Here is a 23,166-nt window from a genome sequence, read left to right as displayed (position 1 = left end):
TATCCTAATTTTTTGCAAGAAAGCTTGTAAAAGTAGTTGTAAACTATTAACGAATTCCTGGAAAAAGTTATATAAAATTGAGGAACGTGTCAATAACACAAACAGAAGTATCATCTTATCATTTTTAAATCCGCTAATCAGAGAGCCAGAAATTAATCATGGATATTCAGCATAGACGATTGACACGCTTGATGACATTTTTACCTTGAGGCACATGAAATTGAAATGACACGTGGAGAAGCCCAATTTTGAAGGTGCTAATGATAGATAATAATAAGCAATAAAATTGTATATAATTCCCGTTGAAGCAGAGCTTACTCCATTACCCTTACTGTGTACCTATGTAAGTGTGTTGTGTAAACAAACAGAATTGACCATCTTAATTACGTAAGTGCACACTTTTTAGGATAAGGAGGACTGGGTTATGGTTTTGTAACTCAAGATATTTAATATATGTACATTGTTGGCGCACTACATATTCAAGCGCTTAAGAGCAGTTGCGCCAAAGGCAATAAAATTTGTAGTGTGCCATATTTTCTCATTTTTAACAGTATATGATACTGTAACAATATTATATCATATGATACATTGTTATACCCCGGTAAAATAGTTACTATATAACTCTATATGAAGAAAAGTCTAGCATTTTGACTGTTGGACTGGAACTGTTAGATTGGAACTGTTAAAATCGACTGTTAAAAAGACTGTTGACCGGTGACGTCACATTCAGCGAAAACGTGTTAATGATCAGAAGGGGTATAACAAAACAGTTGTTGACTGTGTCTCGAGCAACAGTTAATCTGTCGGACCTTGAAGAAGGGAGGGCATATTGCTTTGCTGCTGTCTGTCTGTTGGTGGGTCAGTATGTTGTTTCACCAACAGTTTCTGTCTCCGCTCATTTTCTTTGCAGAGGATTAATATATTGAAATGAAATTTGGTATACATGTTTGTCATGATAATATCTAAGTCAAACTCGATGTTGAGTACAATCGAACAATTTTTGACAGAGATATGCCCCTTAGACAGAAAAAAATTCCAATTATTTACAGTTTCCATTCATTTTCTTCCCAGAGGTTGTACTTGCTGAAATGAAATTTGGTGTCAGATTTATCATAATAGTATCAAGGTCAAGTTTGATTTTGGGTACAATCAAACAATTTTTGACAGAGTTATGTGCCTTGGACCTAAAAAAAATTCCAATTATTTGCAGTTTCTGTGTTTTTTTCTTTGCAGAGGTAGTACCTACTGATATGAAATTTGGTAAACAAATTTATCTACATCAAGTTTAATAATTTTGGTAAAATCAAAGAATTTTTTAGAAAGTTATGCGCCTTGGACTTAGAAAAATTCCAATTATTTGCAGTTTTTGTTCATTTTTTTTGCAGAAGTTTTCCAAGGGAGGTGCATAAGTGTTTTACAAACATCTCTTGTTTGGGGATTTCACAGTGATATATTGAACCTTAGTTCATGATATTGAAGCAATATCAAAATATTACAGTAAAACTTGTTGAATCCGGATGTTGTGCATTAAGACTTGTTGTCCATTCCGGTGAATTTATTCAGTGCCTTGACATCTTATCATTTTTAGAGCTGAAACGAATACCCAAAATCAATATTCGAATATTCGTGACTGCTATTCTATTCGTATTCGAATATTCGTAGACGTCATTTGCAATGTATTATGCATGTTTGTTACCTTGTATGACCGTATTAATTTATGTGTAGGTTACGTAAACACCTCAGTTCGATGTTGGTACATGTAGTCATTTAATAAACTTTCTCCGTTGTATTTGGTGTGCATTCTTTTATGCAAATGATATCTCAATCAACTACAATCGAAAAATAACTTTAATATACTGCAGTTGTAAGGACCCAACTCCTGTCGATACGTACACAAAGCTTTCCGCCATGTTTGATTATAGTATTTTAAAAAACCAATAACGACATCAATTCCGGAAACGTTCCGTTTATTTCAAATTGAAGAAAATAATATCGACGTATCTAAATAGATTAAGAAACCGTCGATATACATCATAATACATTACTTTGAACTTACCTAGTGATTCATGTAGATATATGCTGCAAACTAGCAATTAAAATAATAATACAGAATTTCTGTATTCTGTTATAAATCATTTAACAATGTCAGGTAAATGAAAAAAAATACGTAAACTTGCACAGAGAAAGGATCTAACTTTTGTTTTAACAAATGATCTTTAATCATCTTCATCATTATCTGGCTCAAGTAATGGAAGGGGTGGCAAACTTTCTTTCTTACTCAGACTTGGTGGCTCACTGGCTCGCTCTTGTTTGACTTCAAGTGCGCTCGTGGAAGCAGAATTTTTGTCGTCAGGAAGAACTGATTCCTCTGCGCTGTCGACTTCGGTTTTAGTCGAGCTTAATACAGATCTTAAGAATACCAATTGATTAACTGTGTCAGGGTCCAGACTTGCTCGCTTTTTCGTAACAATATTCCCAGTATCCGAGAAGACGCGCTCTGAGGGAACGGACGTGCCGGGTATACAAAGAAAAAACTTTGCAACGGGCGGCAGTTTTTTGTAGCTATCTGCCTTATTTTTCCACCAGTCTAAAGGATCGGCATTTCCCTTTACCGCTGTCTCTCTGACGAACATTTCATACTCTTGTACAAGAGATTTTTCCGCATCTACTTCTTCGCCCGTTAAATCGACTAGATCGCATAACAGAAAACTCATTGCATTGACCTCAGCCTTGTTACTCTCTGCATTGTCAGTATTTTCCGATTTTACCGCAACCGGCGATTCCACTGGTACTTGTTCTGTTTGGGTGTCAAATTTTTATGGCGTCGAGCGAAGCTTGAAAGCCATCTAGGGATCGTACGTCCGGAAGTTACATTTTTAGGAGCCAAACAACTCAAATGAGTGCAAAGTTTTCGTATGTGTTTCAAGAAAAATAGATGACATACTTCAATTTCGAGCAGAACTGTACGTCAACAAAACAAGTTTGCAGATTCGAAATGGTTGCCGTCTTTAAAAATGTTCACATTTTATTGAAAACAATATGTCTCGGTTTCAGCGGATGAATACACTAGCACCGAGACACATGCGATAGCTGGGCTTACATACTCAATTTGGTTATGAAATGTACTAGCCTGCAAAATAGATGATTTTGTATCCATATCGAAAATTGACAATGCACAAATGTTTGATCTTGTAGAAACAAAACTTCCTAATCGAGCGATAAGTACATCTACATAAACCAACTAGTGAACTACTTTCACTTTGTAAACAACGTGAATGGGTGCTTTCTTTTATCTACCCCCGATCTTTTCGGCCCGTGTCATTTGGATCCTTGTGAATTTTAGATGAAATTGATAATAAGAGACAGAGTGGTTATCAGCAGTATACAATATAGAATTAAACACAATAATAATTTAAATATTTATTTCCATATAAATAGAGAAAAAAAATCTAAAAAATTTTTAACTCCTAAGATATTACTATAAACTTAAATTTTCAATTGAAATTCAAAACTTTTTAAGAATTAGGTGAGCAAATTTGTAATGAATTGTAATTTTATTAGTTATGTGATAAATAACATTTTCTATTTTTTTTGAAAAAATTTTTTTTTTGATAATTTATGGAAAACAAAATACCAGCTTTTGAACTTGGTCATTTTTTGGCAAAATATTGCATATAGGGTACCATCATTGTATGGATAAGTCCTCCTACAGTTTTCAAAATAGGAAGTTGTTCTTTTGCAGATCAATTAAACATATATCAGAGGTATGCATATTGCTAGGATTTTGATTTTCGATAATTTATGAAAATAATACCAGCTTTTGAACTTGGTCATTTTTTGGCAAAATATTGCATATAGGGTACCCTCATTGTACGGATAAGTCCTCCGACAGTTTTCAAAATAGGAAGTTGTTCTTTTGCAGATCAGTTATACATATATCAGAGGTATGCATATTGCTAGGATTTTGATTTTCGATAATTTATGAAAAAAATACCAGCTTTTGAACTTTGTCATTTTTTGGCAAAATATTGCATATAGGGTACCCTCATTGCACGGATAACTCCTCCTACAGTTTTCAAAACAGGAAGTTGTTCTTTTGCAGATCAATTACACATATATCAGAGGTATGCATATTGTTAGGATTTTGATTTTCGATAATTTATGAAAAAAATACCAGCTTTTGAACTTAGTCATTTTTGGCAAAATATTGCATATAGGGTACCCTCATTGTACGGATAACTCCTCCTACAGTTCTCAAGATAGGAAATTTTTCTTTTGCAGATCAGTTATACATATATCAGAGGTGTGCTTATTGCTAGGAGTTTGGTTACTGATAATTTATGAAAAAAAATTGCTTGTATTTTGGTTACTGATAATTTATGAAAAAAAAATTAAGTCATTTTTTGGCAAAATATTGCATATGATATAGCGTACCCTCATTGTACGGATAACTCCTCTTACAGTTTTCAAGATAAGAAGTTGTTCTTTTGCAGATCAATTATACATATATCAGAGGTGTGCATATTGCTAGGATTTTGATTACTGATAATTTGTGAAAAAAATACCAGCTTTTGAAGTTAGTCAATTTTTAGCAAAATATTGCATATAGGGTTACCTCATTGTACAGATAACTATTCCTACAGTTTTATAGATAAAAAGTTTTTCTTTTGCAGATTAATTGTACATGTATCAGAGGTGTGAATACTTTTAGGATTTTTATTTCTGATTATTTATGAAAAAAATACCAGCTTTTGAACTTGGTCTTTTTTTAGCAAAATATTGCATATAAGGTACTTTATTTCACTGAATATGGGTTGACATGGATTATGGATACAGTTCACATATAAAAAGAAAACCCAGTTAGCTGTCTCATTGACAGCTTTTCACTTGTTTAAAAAATTATTTAGGTTTTTACTCTTCAAATTAACTTTAACTCGACGCCATTGTGGCCCTTCAGGCCTTTGATTCTATGTTTGATTTGACGAGATTCCTCTGCTCATCTGTCATGAATTTCAGGGACTTGTAATGTGGGTCAAGTGCGCACGTAAGAACGGCATGGTGTGTCGCTAAATCATGATCGCTCTTGGGAAACCGAGACGACAGATCTTTGGTAACTGCTTCCTTAAACTTAACGAGAACAGTGCTGTCTTCTCCCTGCACATTCAAATGATTTTTAAGAAGACCAATAACAATAGGGTAAACCATGCTGAGAGTTGGGAAACTGGTTCCACTTATTGTAGTTGTAGCAACCTGAAGTGGTTTTAAGACTGGCACTAAGTCCTCAATGACTTTCCAGACCTGATCAGGTAATTCTAGGATTCTCGCATCGGAAGGACTTGTAATGGTGTTGTTGTGCAGGACCGCAAAAATAGCAAGGCGCTGCTCTATGAGCCTTTCGAACATTATATATGTAGCATTCCACCTGGTTGGGACATCTTGAAGTAGTGTGTGTTGTGGTAAATCTAACTGCCTCTGGCGAGATTTGAGCTCATTAGAGGCCAGGGAACTTCTTTTAAAATGGCCGACAAGTTTTCTGGCCGCTGCTGCTGCACTAGAAATTTCCTTGATTTTAAGTCCAGCTTTCACACTTAGCTGCAGAGTATGCGCAAAGCAACGAATATGTGGCCAGTCGAGGTGTGTTGTCATAGTTACCATATTGGCGGCATTATCAGTTGTGATGCCTGACACTGGTGTATTGGAGATCCCAAAGTCCTCTACAATACATTTGATTTCATTCGCAAGGTTTTCCCCGGTGTGATGATTTTTTACCTCTATCGTAGCCAAGACATAGTAACGAAGTTGCCACATGCTATCAATAAAATGAGCTGTCAGGGTTAGGTACCCCTCTGTTGCACAAGATGTCCACGTGTCAGTGGTGAAAGCTAATGATGATTGTGACTGTAATTCAGTCGCTACTGTTTGCTTTAATGAGCCGTAGTAATAATTAGTGTAATTTTTCATGGTGGTGTGTGAAGGCACTACGTATGTTGGGTCAAGTGAGTGGACAACATTTCTAAACCCTACTCCGTTTACAATGCTAAGGGGGCGTAGATCTCTAGCACATATCTCGACCAGATACTTAGTAGTTAATTACCAACTTTCTCGCGACTTCGGTTTTTTCTTGCTAAATTGCAGCGTTGATTGAGATCTTAATGGCCTCTTTTTACCGCGGTCATTATCACTAAAAGAAAATATGGAATCAAATTAATTGAGCATACATACAATACCTACAAACGATTTATTTTAACAATTTTATTAAAAAAATTTAATAGCTAAAAACGCCAAAATGTTTTACTAGCTAAAATCGCCAGGTTGAAACAACGAATGGCATTTTTTGTCGACAACTCTTGTTAATAAACTCAAGTAAAAATAGAATTATCACTGCGTTATTCACACTAGCTCAAACATATTTTTCAGTATATCATGCTATAACTCATTCATCGTATAAATTGTTCTAATAAATATGAATCGAAAAATCCAGATTTTTTCTACCCGAGCGATTTAAACTCTGCTTTTACTTCCAATGTAAACAAGTATGGCAGTTCGGAGAAATGATAAATTTTACAAACCATGAGGCCGACGGGTGCTTGCCTTTAAGGTGATTAATAAGGTTTGATGTCGTGCCTTTATAAATAAGGCTAGGTGTGCAGACAGGACATAATTTACAAATGGCTTTGTCGTTGGTTTCGTTCAACGTGAAATGCTCCCACACCCAGCTTCTCTTTTCCATCGTGACGAAATAACACGATGCTGCATCGTTTACAGCAATGCATACGGGTATTAAACATGTGACCGAATATTCGAATACTAAATATCTTTTCGAATATTAGAAATTTACTATTCATTCGCGAATATTCGACCATTCGTTTCAGCTCTAATCATTTTATGTTCAAATAATGTTGTTGCTATCTGGATCTTGTCTATTTGGCTGCAATGAAAAGAACCGACCGCTTATAATAAATGTTAGTTATCTCTTGTAATCCTGCCACTCATCAATCAGCCTTATGCGTAATATAATTACTGCTTAATTATCAATGAATTTTCCTGTCATTGCTATTGTTTTAAACAACTGTGAATAAATCAAAACTAGCAATTCATTTCAGTTTATACCATTAAGTCTTGTTATTAATAAGACCAAAATTAGATTAAAAGTGGTGGTTTTGTATTATACTTCACACCATATACCATAGGCCATGATTCTGAATACCGCGGGACTGCCGATAATGTTTGTATTGTGCGTTGTACGGTTACAATTACAGAGTTATATTTTATTCTGTCAAAATGCTCCATTCTTTATCAAATTCTTATGTATTTGAAAATTAATCCTTTGTTCCCAGCACCAGTTCTCGCTATTACATAATCAGTCACCTGTTGACTTGTCGCGTGGTCAATGTTTGTTTAACGATTTCCAGTGGATCATGCACTTATCCAGTGTCAGACCTCTCAGGTTAATCAGGTGTTTGAAAGTTTATCAATTATGATGATTTGATTAAAAAAGTTTTTCCATTGTAGTATCCCATTATGCAATTATTATTTTCCAAATAGAATATGAAAATTGGTACCACAATCACAATCAAGGAGGGTTAAATACTTAGTCTAATATATTTCAGAAGAATTGAAAATTTTGCATGAAAAGATGATCAAGACCTACTGCATTAAATACTAGAATTTATTGTCAACAATGTCCTCTAAACCGGATGTTGCTTAATCCAGGCGATTTTATTCAGAACCATTCTTTGCTAGATTAGACAAATTTTACTGAATATGGCATGGCACTCGGTGTTTCCCCTCTTCTTATAGCAAATTCGATGCTTAGTACAACTAACTGAAACAAAGATTTTCTTTCATTAAGAAGAATATAACGATATTCCACAGGTGTCGTACTGTATTCATTTTTTTTTTAGATTTTCTTACCAAATTGCACAACTTTGGATACAGATTAAAAATTCAAATACACTTTAGAAAAAAATCCTCTTGACATCTTTAAAAACAACTTTTTATTGTTGGCATCCTCTAATTGTGTAGATTCAACATGTTCAAACTATGATACATGCGATAATGAAGGCCCACAATGGGTGCTGATTTTTAAACTGATACATCTTTAAAAATATATGAATTTTTTTTAAAAATATTTTTAGATCTATTACTGTGCAAAACCCGTAGGAAATAATATACCAGTGTTATATATGATTTATATATCACAATATATTTTCATCCCCACCCCTCTGTAAAATATTAAATTTTACATCAGAAAATTATGGTACTTAACTTAAAGCTGAACACTGCTTGTAAATAGGCACCGTCACACAGATACCTGGTATATAAACCCTTCGATTTCGTTACACCCGATTGCACACCTGAACCTCATGGCCGACATGTAGTATTCCTTTCGTGGTCTTTAGATTTTATGCATTTTTTTCTTATCTTATGTTCATTTTCTGTTCGTGAATAATACATTTACCAATTTATTTGATGTTAGTATTCTCCTGGCTTCAAAAAGTGCGTAAAATTTGATAATTTCATCGCGACCGGGTAACACGGCGAGGCAAAATGTACGTCCACACAGGTGAGACCTCTACAGCGAAGTACTTTGAACTGTTTAGAGGTCTATCCCTTATACAAGGGTTGTAGGTACAGCAGTGATTAAAGAGAAATATGGCGGACAGTGCCTATTTACGAGCGGTGTTCAGCTTTAAATTCAACTATTCATAATTATAATATATTTTTTTAGTCTAAGAAGTTCGCCACGGTTGTTCAGGTGAGCAATGTGACCCATGGGCCTCTTGTTATTGTTTTCTTCTTTTGTTTTTTAGCTCACATGAGTTGAAACCATTTTGTCCGTCGTTCCTCTGTAAACTATTTACATTTTGAACTTCTTCTCTAAAACCGCTTGGCCAATTTAAACCAGATTTGGCACAAAGCATCCTTATGGTAAGGCGAATATAAATTGCAGAGATGAAAGACCGATCTTTACTCAAAACGGAGAAAACCTCGAAACTGTAGAAAAAGGGGGGTGCATTTTTAAAAAATCTTTTTCTTCTAAAGAACTACTGAGTCAAATTTAATGCAATTTAAGATTTTAAATCATCTTTATGGAAAGGAAAATATAAATTGCAAAAAGTATGAGAAATGGGTCAATCTGACAAAAATGAATTTGGTTGTTGTGGAACAGTTTGCGTGCGAAAGGAATATTTGAAATATGCAAGATACAGTACCGTCAACGCGGATCCCGTATTTTCCGCGCACTCCCGCGGTCCAAATTGCAACGAGGTTTAAATACCTGTCTCAGGTAAAAACCGCGTGCCCCCGTGGTTCAATCACCCATAATGACAACACCCCCAAGGTTTGAACGATCGATTACAGGTGTTAAAAAGTATCGAAAAGGAAAAGAAAAGTTATCTCCCTCGATTAAAAAAAATATAACATGCATTAAACATTAATGTAAGTTAACAAATGCATAAAGATAGTCATGATCCTTTTATAGAAAATCACATATTTTAAAGGTAAATATTTTTTTTTTAAATATTCGCTGTTTATTTGGTAATACTGGGGTAATATTTGAATTCTAATTATTTAAAGCTGTCATCTGTACAATCCAAGGTGAAATGAGCCATGCCTGCAGGTGGTTGAAAAATCATGCTTTACTAACTTATTGATATATCGATATACGATTAAATTAAATTTTAAAATCTAACAAAAAAAAATGTAAAATTATTAAGACTTATTTACTTAAAATAAATATTTTACTTTATAAATATTCAGGTATGTATATTTTTATTTTCAATATCATTGTATCTTTATATCCTATCAAACCGTCAAAAATTCATTCAAATTTTAAAAGTGGCTTAATCGCTCATGTTACGGAAAATTACGTCCTTATAATTGCTGTAATAAGCGTCATTGTTTTGATAAAAAAATTATAATTTGTTCGGAAAATTTATTTCAACCAGCTCTGTAGACCGACTAGTTGTAGCCTTATAAAAACACATGCTCACACTTAAATGTTCAAAGGAAAATCAGTTCTCCTAATTAAAACACAAAGGAAAAAGGTACTCATAATTAAAATTGTATGATTCTTCACATCGCACGGGTTTTATTCAGTTTTAAACTAAGTGTTGCCCTGAAAAGATATATACACGTCATATATTCTGTGATTTTCATAAAACAATGGCTAATCGTTCTGGTGTGCGTGAAGATAGAAATTCCTTTACAAGAAATGGAATGAGGTTGTTACAATCACAAAACAACATGGGAATTTGTACATGTTATTAAATGCATACATCTCGAGTTACTTGAAAAAAATTCAAATGCCAACTATTTTTGTACATATTTCCTTTAGTGTGTATATTAATTATAAGTCGCGATCATTTCCTGTGTATAGTGATTAACAAACCTAAGGTAGAAAACGACATGCTCTAGGGGTTTTCACACCTATTCAAGACAAAAGAAAATCTCCAAATTGCGTACGGCTTCGTCTAACCGTACAACTATCTTACAGAGGAGGCTTCTTGATTGAGTGTCGCCGATCTTGATTTTATCTACGATCTTTATGTGAGAGAGAGAGAGAGGGGGGTTATGCTCTTTAACCCCCCCCCCCCTCGACGCCACTGCATTCATTTGAAATATGCTAATATAAGAATTTCCTAAGTTTAGTATTCATAAAAGAATAGGGACCGTATACATTGTGATTGAATCCATCATGCAGTTTCAGTCTGACAGTGCTGTCTGAGTCCACGTGCTTCACCTGTCAATCAAATCAGCCCGCAAGCTGCACCACGTGCTCCTTCCTTGATAAAGGAAAACAGTTTCGTTCTATTAGTTTTCAGGTAAAGGAAAAAAAGAAGTTTGTCTAACAATAAAGTATTTAACACTGTTTATGATGTTTAATTTAATGCTTGAAATTGTGTTTGTGAAGTTTAGTTCGTATACAACGTTATTTTAAAAGAAAATTAATTCTCTCTCTCTTTCTTTTCGGGGGAAGAGACATGTTAAACACCTTTTACAGTTTAAGAAGGCAGTAAAATGAAACAATTATATATTGTTACTGTTAGATAAATTGTTTGATATACGGGTAGAATTCCTGGTTGTCACTTGTTGCAAGGAATATCCACCTGCCTCATACCCGTGAATTCTGTGCGTTCAAGCGAAGAGTGATTTCCTGTCAGTGCGATGGTTTCACACCTTTGTGTAAAACAATTGGGACAAATACAGTTAACTTTGACAGTCATTAAAAGGTTGGAAAGGGGGTTGGGGGTACAAAAAACGTTATAATTCGCTACTGATTCGACTATGTGTAGTAGCTTCATATTCAACACACATAAAATGATATCAATATCTTTTTATATTTCAAGGGTAAAGTAAAATTTTCATATTTTGCCGTTGATCGTATGGTATACGTACACCGCGTACCGTGTGCTTGTCACGGACTAGGTTAATTGTCTTGAGTATTGACAGTCTCTCTCTCTCTCTCTCGTTTAGTCTATATTGAAGGTTTTAGGTTTTTTGCGGAGGGGGTGCATCTTAAACACTTTTAACAGTTAAACAGATACCAGTAAAATGAATAACTATTTATTGTTATTACTGTTAGTAAAATTGTTTGAAAAACAGATGAAATTCCTGATCGTTACACGGGGGCGGTTACGAAAAACGGTATTCGCAGCTGATACTACATGTACATTTATGTTGTAGCTTCATATTGAACTCACATAAAATTATGTCAATATAATTTAGTATTTTACGGTTTGAGTAAAATTTTCATATCATGCCGTTGACCGTAGGTAAACGTTCTCCGTGTAGCATGTGCCTGTCACGGACTAGATTAATTGTCTTGAGCATCAAGAGAGTGCCATAAAAAGAGCTAAAAACTGATAGGGATTAAAACATTTTTGTAGTTGGAAATGTTTAAAATCATTAAAAAATCGAAAAATAATATATTATAGTTCTAGTTCTAGTATAGAATGACTCTCAGTGTTAGGTGGCAGTCTTATTGTCTAATAGCATACAGGTAAAAATCTCCAATCACCTTGTTCAACGGTAGGTCACACAGCCGCGGTTTAAACATGGCTGCAGCGAGGACCTCAATGAATTAACCGCGATGGTGTAACGTGGAAAGGATTAAATAACCGCGGGGGGAGCGCGGTCAAATACGGGATCCGCGTTGACGGTACTGTACATTAATGCCGATTTTGTGAAGTAAATTGAGATTAAATATTCCAATGCGTTGACATTTTCACCTTGGACTGTGGTTTTAGCTTGTTTTGATTTTCGTTTCGTTTTCATGAATTATGGTTTGTAACTTAGGGGAACTATCGCCTGTATTTTGTAACTTTACGTATCAATCAAATATAAACATCGGTAAATAAGACAGCTGAATGTTTACTTGTGGAAAAATAAGATACATTAACAGGTACGGTACATTAACATCTAAAATACAAATTCTAATGGTAATACGGTATGGTCTTTGTGTAATATTTGATTACTGCAGTGTGTTTTAGGTTAGCTGTCAGTATTTTCTCTAGTCTATTCAGTCTAAACGGAGATTAATTTTGTTGCTGGAAATACAAAATATGTGTACATGTAGCAGAGACATAAATAATTGTTAGCTCACCTGAGGTGAAATATACAGCGAAAAATCTTTAAAAAAATATTCTTCTCAAAAAGCAGTTGGCCAGAAAAGCTGTAACTTGTGTGGAAGCATCCTCAGGTAGTGTAGATTCAAGTTTGTCCAAACCATGATCCCCGGGGGTACGGTGGGGCCACAATGGGGGGATCAAATTTTTAGATAGAAATATATAGGAAAAATCATTAAAAATCTTCTTCTTAAAAACCAGTCAGCCAGAAAACTGTAACTTATGTGGAAGCATCTTCAGGTAGTTTAGATTTAAATTTGTTTAAATCATGATCCCCGGGGGTAAGGTAGGGCCACAATGGGGGGTCGAAATTTTTACATAGGAATGCATAGAGTAAAATCTTCAAAAATCTTCTCAACAAAAACCAGCGGGCCAGAAAAGCTGTAACTTGTTTGGAAGTATCCTCAGGTAGTGTAGATTCAAATTTGTTCAAACCATGATCCTGGGGATAGGGTGCGGCCACAGTGGGCGGGTCGAAATTTTGCGGTACATAGGAATACAGCGAATAATCTTTAAAAAAAATTATTCTCAAAAACCAAATGGCCAGAAAATGTAGTACATGTATTACTAATATGCAAACATATTGATATTAGTTGTTTAGACTGTGGCCCTGGATAATTCTTGGGCCACACAAAGGTTTAAAGTTTGATGTAGGTTTATATTTATATGTCGTGAACAGTTGTATAAGATATTTTTGAGAATGGTAATGCTTGATATGTGATATAACTATGAAATCATCCAGTTACAAAAGGGGCTCAATATAAGAAAATGGGTAGAACATTTTGAAACATTTTGAAAATCTTTTAATACCGGATCTGTTTTACTCATTCATTGTCCCAATAATTTGGATATGACTTCATGAAGCTGATATTATGATGTCTAATGTTGCTCAGGGGAGCGATATGGCCCATGGGCCTCTTGTTTTGAGAAGATCCATTCTGTCTGCAGAAAGTTTTTGCATTATATGTTCAATTTCTGATTGTGTGTAATCTCTTTTGTTCAAGATGAGTTTTGAAATCTTTAAAAATACTTTCAATTGTATTAATACAGCTTGGTCACTAGTAATTCTCAGATGTTTAGGCATTCTCCTTTCATTAGGCCCTTGAAAACTGATGAGCCATGAGCACTTTATCTGTACAAGAATTGGAAACTATTAGTAGGTTTAATACATGTTGTCCAATCAGGCGAAATTATTCAGTCCCTTGACATTTTCTTATCATTTTATGTTTATAAAATGTTTTGCAATCTGGATATTGTCTATTCTGTAAACCGGCTGCAAAAAAAAAAACCAACTACTTATAATTAGTGAGAGTTACCTTCCGTAATCCGGCCACTTATCGATTGTCCTTATGTGGGATAACTACTGCTCAATTATCGATCAATTTTCCTTCGTTGCAACTGTGAATATAAGTCCAAACTAGCAACTCATTTCAGTTCATACCGTAAGGTCTGGTTATAATACATAAATATGCATTTTTTCTGCCAGAATTACATCAAAAGTGGGGGTTGTGTATTATACTTCACCTCATTTTTTTCAGGACATGATTCTGGATACCACGGGAGTAAGTCTGCCGATATTGTTTGTAATGCGTGTTGTAATGGTTACACTTACAGAGTCGCATTTTATTTCGTAAAATGCTCCATTCTTTATTAAATTCCTGTTCATTCCCTTTTTAGCTCACCTGAGCTGAAAGCTCAAGTGAGCTTTTCTGATCACCCGTTGTCCGTCGTCCGTCTGTCCATCTGTCCGTCCGTATGTCCGTCCGTCTGTCTGTCCGTCTGTAAACTTTTTACATTTTGATCTTCTTCTCTAAAACCACTTGGCCAAATTTATCCAAATTTGGCACAAATCATCCTCATGAGAAGGAGAATATAAATTGCAAAGATAAAAGACCAGATTGTATTCAAAGCGGAGAAAACCTCGAAACTGTAAAAAAGGCGGGTGCATAAAAATCTTCTTCTCAAGAACTACTGATTTAATCTTAACGTAATTTAGCATAAATCATCCTTAGGGAAAGGAAAATATAAATTGCAAAAATTATAGGTGAATTCTGTTCCAAATTTGAGATTATTGCGAAAATACTAATAAAGAATGGCTCGTTATTCCATATATCGTAGACTGGCAATTCATTGCGATAGACTGGTCTTATGACAGGCATCGCCAGTCTACAGCATCTCGAAAACGAGGTTCTTTGTTTGAAGCTGGCAGTTTGTTGTGCAACAGTTCACGTGCGAATATAATCTATGAAACATGGAAATAACATTGGTGCCGATTATTGTGAAGTAAATTGAGGTTAAATATTTCAACGCGTTGTCATTTTCACTTGTGAGGGTGGTTTAGCTTGTTTTGAATTTTTCGTTTCTTTTTGCTTTTTAACTTGGGAAACAATCGCCTTGTATTTGGAACATAAACTTCGGTAAATAGGCAGTCGATTGTTTACCTGCGAAAATGATCGATAAAAATCTGATGTGTTAACAATGTACTAAAGTGCATTTCCCTCTGTTTTTATTGTTTATTAATTTCTAATTGTGTCAACAAGGATCAAACAAGGGAGCGACTTTGATTGAAATAATCGATTTTTGATCAGTAACTTCGCCGGAATTTCCTCCGAAAGAGAATTTGAAGTAGCAATGTATTCCGAGTTCATAATCGTGTAAATTAAATCCAAAGACAATAAAAAGATGTTTATGAATTTGAAAAGACGTTTTCACAGCCTCAGTTAAACCCTGTTGAGATTAATCACCCGCGACTGTCTTATCTTTAGAGGTTATAAATACGGATGATGCAAACACATATACCGTGCATTGAAAATTACAATCGATAATCATTACATTTCTTGTTGATACTACAATTAGAAGGTAACTTGTAATTATTTGATAACTCTGCCAAATTAATGCAAAACCGTTTGTTTACAGTTATCTTCAAAACTAAAAACTGTTGTAATTGGGTCATAGGGTAGGACTAATTTCTCCAAAATACACAGTGCATAAACTGATTTTGTGTCACCTGGCTAACTCAATTACAAAACATTTTATCTATATAATGTATGAATGCATTAAATAAAATGAAATTTAACAAATTGGATAAGTTTTTAAAGTTGCCTACCATTCTACGACTGACGCTGAAATGTTTGTTGATCATTGGAATTGTCTTGCTTAACATTAGATACTTGTGTACAGAAAAATCAAAAGGATGATGTGCTATAACTACTTTCTGGGGTCCTTTCTCATTTAATGAATTATTTGAAATCTGCAACAATTTTGGTATTTTTCAAACGAGTAAATAAAAACTTCTTTTTAACAGTTCTGGCACATTATAATTATGAGGATATCCGTGCATTATCATTATTTTAAAGAAAATATTGCAGCAGAAAATCATCTTGGTTTGTAGCCGTTTGTTGTTTTTGAGGGAATATGAAATAATTAATGGGCCTTAGTACAGAACTGATACCTGTATGCCTGACAATACATTAAATTATATAGCTTTTTAACACATCATATGACAACATTTTCCAGTCAAATGTTTTCATCGATCAAGTTAGTAAGGATATTAAACGTCACACAAGTTTACATCAGGTAAACAATTATATAAGGGAAGACCAATTAAGTTTTTTACTGTAGCCTTAGCAACTTTTGCCACAGAGTTCAAACACTGCGTACTGCCTTCCAGACTAGCTGGCGATTCTCTGTCCGTCAATCTTTGTTATCTTTCACATATGAGATATCAGCTGTGAAAATGAAATGTATCTCATCTGCATGGTATATTCATAGAGCTTGGCATCTTAAATAAACACACTAAAAATATTCACTTAGATGTGGAAAATGATAATTACACTAATTTAAGTTCAATATTTTTTTTCATAAATACCAATATACCAAACAAGAAATATTGCATGTAAATGGTAACTACCTTTTCCAGTATTTTCATCATATAAAATGAATATGCATTGCATGGCCTCTAAGACAACATATTAATGAAATAAAGTGTTGCCATCCTTTAATTGTGTAGATTCAAAATGTTCAAATTATGATTACACACAATAAGGTAGGTCCACAATGGGTGCTGATTTTTTAACTGATATACGTCTTAGGAAATGTTTGATTTTTTTTATCTTAAATGAGCTAATACTGTTCACATATGTGCAAAAACTGAAGGAAATAATATACCGGTGTTATATATAATTAATATATCGCAATATATTTTCACCCCTACCCCTTTATAAAATATTGAGTTTTAGGTCAGAAAATTATCATGGTACTTAACTTTGCTAAATATTAAATTTTACTGTTCATAATTATTTAAGGACACACGAGACGTTCCTCAATTTTATATAATTTTCCTTGATAAATTATTCCTTATTTATAAACATTTAAACCTGTTAATTCCCAAAAATTCAAGGTTTATTACCAGGCTATTTTTAGAGCTATAATATTTAGAATTTTCCATAAAATAGGATGCAAAATGCATTTGAATGCTTATAAATAAAGTCATAGTATATATTTTCAATTGAACACTTTATATCTAAATAAAAAAAGTATCATATAACAGGAAAATATAATTATGGAATTACTTTGTGGAAATCTTCACATTGTGGAGATAGGAAAAAATAGAAAATAATGGAAGATAGGTCGCGTCTGACCGTAAAGTGTGTTAAGTCAATGTAGTTCGCCATTGTTGCTCAGGTGAGCGATGTGGCCCATGGGCCTCTTGTTTTAAATTCCCGTATTTTAAATCATTGTCCTTGCACCAAAAACAGTTCTAACCATTATGTAATCAACCATCTGTTGACTTGTCGCGTAGTCAATGTTTGTGTAACAATTTCCAGTGATTCATGCACTTGTCATGTCGGACTTCTCAGGTTAATCGAGTGTTTTTGAAATTTATCAATTATGATGATTTGTTTGAAAAGCAGTTATTGTTTTCCAAATAGAAAATGAAAATCTGCACCGTAATCATGATCAAGGGGGACTAACATACTGTAGATTCTTAATCAAATGCGGGAATAATTATCCGCGTAAAATCGCGAGGAGCATTCTTCGTGTATTTTAAAATCTCTCCATTATTTTTTGAGAGTTGAGAACTATGAGAAATAAGGATAAAAGTTCCGTGTTCTTGTTTCATATTCTCGCAATTTGATATAAAACAGCGGGATTGCGGAATTAAGTACTCTCGTAATAAAAGGAATTTACAGTATTTCAGAAGAATTAAACATTGTGCAAGAATAGATGATCAATACCTAACGTTACTGCATTAAAAACTAAAATTAATTTGCAATAATGTTCTCAAAGCTGGATGTGGCCTAATCCGGCCAAATTTTTCAGAACTATCCTCCGCCTGATTAGACAAGTTTTACTGTATATATATATAAATGAATGTCTAATCGCCAGCTATCAGAGAATTTTATTCCTTTGTATATGGTCGTGTCTAATATAAATTGACACTGGTGTTAGATAATTCATGAGTTAATTTCAGATATTTATGACTTAGTCACAGTTCCCTTTTGTCAATAAATTCTTTAATTTCACCCGGGCTTCCATTAAGGTAGTCCCTGTGGCTTTCGTGTCCGGTTCTTTTTTTACACAGCATGATATTTGAACACATCGAATGGTCATTTAAGATGACTTGTATTTGATATCAGTGACTTCAGTACAAATATATTTCCCATATTTGTCAAAAGCAGAGGAAAGCCATAAATATGTTAATTAAAAATATTTGGTGGAAAGTTACTTGCCAAAAGGAGGGGGGGGGGGGGGGGTTACTATTGAACTTGTTTCGATGGTTTTGCCTGCTAGGACCAAAATTTTGATATTTATTACACAGTTTGAATGAGTATATTCTTTTAGTGGCTGTTAGATTATGTCTATTTGGTAGATTTTCAGTTTTTCCAATGTTTGCCACAAAAAAAAAAAACCCTTGAAAAACTAGTCAAACAGTAATGGGGATATAGATGTTCAAGAGACTATCAAACGAAATCTAGCTGGTCAATTAAGATAAACTATGTTTTGTTGCTAACTAAATTTATAACTCTTAATAAATGTTTCATAAAAATGATATGTGTTATCAGAGACATGAATAACAGAGATTGGCAACTCCGCAATTAGCGTGTTTTGTTGTTGAAAAATGCTAAGGGACCAACCTTACTTTGAGAACTACATTTTAGTGAACTGAGATAATGATTTTAAACCAAAAGTATATTGTTTTAATGAAAAGTGTGCAAAGGTTTTAGACATTTGAAACAAAAAAATTGAAAAATTAATTAATATTATAGATTAATATATAGAAAATATATTGGCCAGCTATAAAACATCGGCGAAACCTCGGACGACGGATAGCCAACTGCATCTATATATGATAAACTTATGAAAATATAATATTTTGAATGTTTTGGTAATAGGTTATAGCTGTTTATATTTTGATGTAATTGTTTATTAGAAATATATACTGATTTAAACTGTGAACACTTTACAATAGGGTATAGTCCACTAATGCTTTTTCCATAGGCGGTAATGTTAACGTTATGGTTCATAGCTCCGGCCCTAATTTTCTTTCAGCAACGAGGGACCTCTTGAATGAAAGCTCATCAAATTGTCTCTTTCCTGTTAAAATTTCGTGGTTTGAAGTCAGATTCGTTTTCCGGCAAAATGCGTCTGTATTGAAAAACTCTGAAAATGAAAGTAAAAGTAGGGAATTTCTCGGTTTTGGAAAGGGTGTACATCAAACAATTTCATTTCTTTTCTTCAAATGATAATTCAATTTTGACACTTGTTTTTAAAGTTGCAAATCCTCTTTTCTGACATGTGTCAAGCATTCTGATTTAAAATGTCCCAATAAATGTATATACACTCTGCAAGTACAGGGACTATTTTGCTTAAAGGCACTACTTTGTTGTCCTACCGATTCTAAAAATAGTTAGAGGGATATACCCAATAGGGACCACTGGATTAAGCGAGATTTCGATCAGCTGCCAATCTGTATATGTTTATGCCTCTGGTATTATGAATTTTTCGGAAGGTAGTGTGAAGAATGAATGCAATATATTTCTTATATTTACTGTAGAAAATCAGTAAGACTTTTTATATAACGAATGTCATAAGATTATCTTAAATTATAACCTAATTTAATATATTTTGGTGCATAATTTAATAATTAAGATTCTGCTTTATTGTGTTGAAATCTCGCTCTTGAATTGTTGGACATTGTGAGCTGAAGGTCACTGTAGGAAAGCAAACATGCAAAGATATAAATATGTGGCTTCTGTAGTAAGATTATTTATAAGTTGTTTTAACTGTTCAATTTTTTAAAAAAGTTTGGTTTGACACAAATTTCTAAAACACTGGGATTACCTTTAAAAAAAAACCTGTCATCTCTTTATCTGCCGTGATACATGTTTTTGAGTCGTGAAAGTTTATTAGGGCCCGCTCTACAAATCAACCAATGTTATTCCCAGTCTGTAAATATTGAAAACATATTGACTGGTCAATATTTTTTTGGATGGACTAATATTTTAATTAAAGACTATTCATCTATATAGAGTTATATAGTGATAAAATACTACTAAATATAACAGTAGATTATGTGTTAATTAACAAATTCAGCTATGTTATTTATTTTCATAATGTAAGCAATTTACATAACTATTTTAGATCTGGATCTAATGTTGAAAAATACTCTTTGGATATTGGGGATGATGGTAGATTTGTTGCTGTACCAGATGCTGTGATCTGCCATCCAACTACAGAAGAGGACAACTTATGTGCTGTAGTAGAAGTAAGTATTCTGTGGTAGAAGTAGTCTACCAACTACCAAGATAGTCATATATTTATAACTGTGTATGAAGACACAATCATGTCTGCATGTATACCAAATAGTGTGTCTCCTTCAGTGTTTGGGAGGTAATCTGAAATCATCTTGCTTATCCCGGCTGAAAAACTTCTATGAAATTCTACGGATATTCCATGAAAATTGGAAAAGTGTTCATGAAAATAGCATGGACTCTGTTTTACAAAAGAACTTCTGACAATAACTACCAAATTAATGAATGCTTATTAATCAGAAACTCATAAAAAGTGTCAAAATTCCAATGGGGTATATAATAAGCATCACAGAATATGAATCACAGAGTTAGGTTCAGACCCAGAGCCTGATCTCCATTATCAAGAAAGCTAAAAAAAAAAAAAACTCCTACCTTACTCAAACTTGCTTGATAGATGTGTTTGTTGTTAAATGATATAACAATCATGTTTTTATTAAACAGTATTGTATGATATGATACACTATTGTATTGTATGATGCAATAATATTTCATATAATATTACATTGTAAAAAAATAACATGATACAATGTGATATTGTATCAAACTTTTTGTATATTATGATATTGTATCCTGATTTTGTTATATATGATAATGTATATTATAAAACGATATTGTATTATATGAAATAGTATTTTATCAAATGGTATTGTTAAAAGATATTGTATCATATAATACAATATTATACTATATATTTCATTGTATCATATAATTATACCCCTGCTCCGAAGGAGAGGGGCTATACTGTTTTACCCTTGTGTGTCTGTCTGTCCGTCGTCCGTCTGTCTGTCTGTCTGTCCGTCTGTCTGTCCGTCCGTAACAAAAATTTCTGTCGCATTTATCTCAGCAACTATTTATCGCAGATGCTTGAAATTTTAACACAGTGTTTGTTAAGGCATGCCATATCGTGGGATATATTTTTGTACCAATCGGACGTCAACTTCCTGTTAAATGACGACTTTGCTTATTTTTTAACCAAAATTTTCAACCAATTTTTCGTCAAAGATTTCTCAGCAACTGTTTATCGCAGATGCTTGAAATTTTTACACAGTATTTGAATAGGCATGCTATATCGTGGGATATATTTTTGTACCAATCAAACGTCAACTTCCTGTTAAATGACGACTTCGTTTATTTTTTGCCAAAATTTTCAAACAAATTTCCGTCAAAGAATTCTCAGCAGCTATTTATCGCAGATGCTTGAAATTTTAACACACTATTTGTTTAGGCATGCCATATTGTGGGATATATTTTTGTATCAACCGGACGTCAACTTCCTGTTAAATGACGACTTTGCTTATTTTTTAACCAAAATTTTCAAACAAATTTTCGTCAAAGATTTCTCAGCAACTATTTATTGCAGATGCTTGAAATTTTTACACAATATTTGTATAGGCATGCCATATCGTGGGATATATTTCTGTACCAATCGGGTGTCAACTTCCTGTTAAATGACGACTTCGTTTATTTTTTGCCAAAATTTTCAAACAAATTTTTGTCAAAGATTTCTCAGCAGCTATTTTTCGCAGATGCTTGAAATTTTAACACACTATTTGTTTTGGCATGCCATATCGTGGGATATATTTTTGTATCTATCGGACGTCAACATCCTGTTAAATAATGACTTTGTTTATTTTTTGCCAAAATTTTCAAACAAATTTTCGTCAAAGATTTCTCAGCAGATATTTATCGGAGATGCTTGAAATTTTTACACAGTGTTTGTTAAGGCATGCCATATTGTGGGATATATTTTTGTACCAATTGGACGTCATCTTCCTGTTAAATGAGTACTTTGTTTATTTTAGCCAAAATTTTCAAACAAATTTTCCTCTAAGATTTCTCAGCAGCTGTTTATCGCAGATGCTTGAAATTTTAACACACTATTTGTTTAGGCATGCCATATTGTTGGATATATTTCTGTACCAATCGGATGCCAGCTTTCTGTTAAATGTCGACTTTGCTTATTTTGCATATTCACATCAGAGCGGGGGTTTCACTAGTGAGCATTGGCTCACAGATATCTTGTTCAATATGGTTAATGATATTGCATTATGAATTGCATAATTGTATCACATATATAATTATAACAACTGATTGTTTCATATGATATTGCATCATATGATCTTGTATTATATAACAATATACATTGTTGTATCACATTATATTGTATCATTATTCAATATCATATAATATATCATATATGATACAATATCATACAAAACATTATCATATGATACAGTATCATACTTTATATCATGGTATCATATCTTAGAATATAATATCATATCTTTCAATATTGGGATTATGTCATATGATACTATATATAATTATATTATCATATTGTTTATGTGATGAAATACAAAAATATTTAAAACATACAATATCATATCTTAATACAATTTCATATGTAACCTTATTATATTGTTCACTGTATTTTACAGTATTATATTGTATCACATGATATATCATATAACACAATATTGTATAGTATCATAGGATGCAATATCATATTTTATATTACTATATTGATTCAAGTTGCACAGATTTGTAATCTGTGATTACCTATGTTTGAGAAATGGCATATACAAAATTTAGAAGAAAAAAAAAAAGAATAGGGAAAAAAAACCTGAATGAAAACAATAAGGTCTTCAAACGGAAGACCTTGATAAAGGTAAATGAATGGTTTTATTTAAGTTTTGCTTATCAAAGATCATTTTATGAGACTG

The 23,166-nt window shown here is 33.3% G+C and overlaps 2 protein-coding genes across 4 annotated transcripts in view; one reads left to right on the top strand and one right to left on the bottom strand.

Annotated features, from left to right (window-relative positions):
• LOC128173862 (transient receptor potential cation channel subfamily M member 2-like) overlaps window positions 1-23,166 on the bottom strand; it is a 409,575-nt gene that overhangs the window by 220,975 nt on the left and 165,434 nt on the right. The gene's annotated exons all lie outside the window — the stretch shown is intronic.
• The window catches only part of LOC128171262 (uncharacterized), a 60,224-nt gene that overhangs the window by 11,271 nt on the left and 25,787 nt on the right, over window positions 1-23,166 (top strand). For all 3 annotated transcript variants that reach the window (XM_052837019.1, XM_052837018.1, XM_052837017.1), the window contains one exon: window positions 20,274-20,397. In XM_052837019.1, coding sequence (XP_052692979.1) covers window positions 20,274-20,397 — 124 coding nt within the window. The remainder of the gene's footprint in view (window positions 1-20,273; window positions 20,398-23,166) is intronic.

Source organism: Crassostrea angulata, chromosome 2, assembly GCF_025612915.1.
Source record: "Crassostrea angulata isolate pt1a10 chromosome 2, ASM2561291v2, whole genome shotgun sequence".
NCBI lineage: Eukaryota > Metazoa > Mollusca > Bivalvia > Ostreida > Ostreidae > Magallana > Magallana angulata.
The sequence above is the reverse complement of the archived record's forward strand: the minus strand, read 5'-3'. Positions and strand labels throughout refer to the sequence as shown.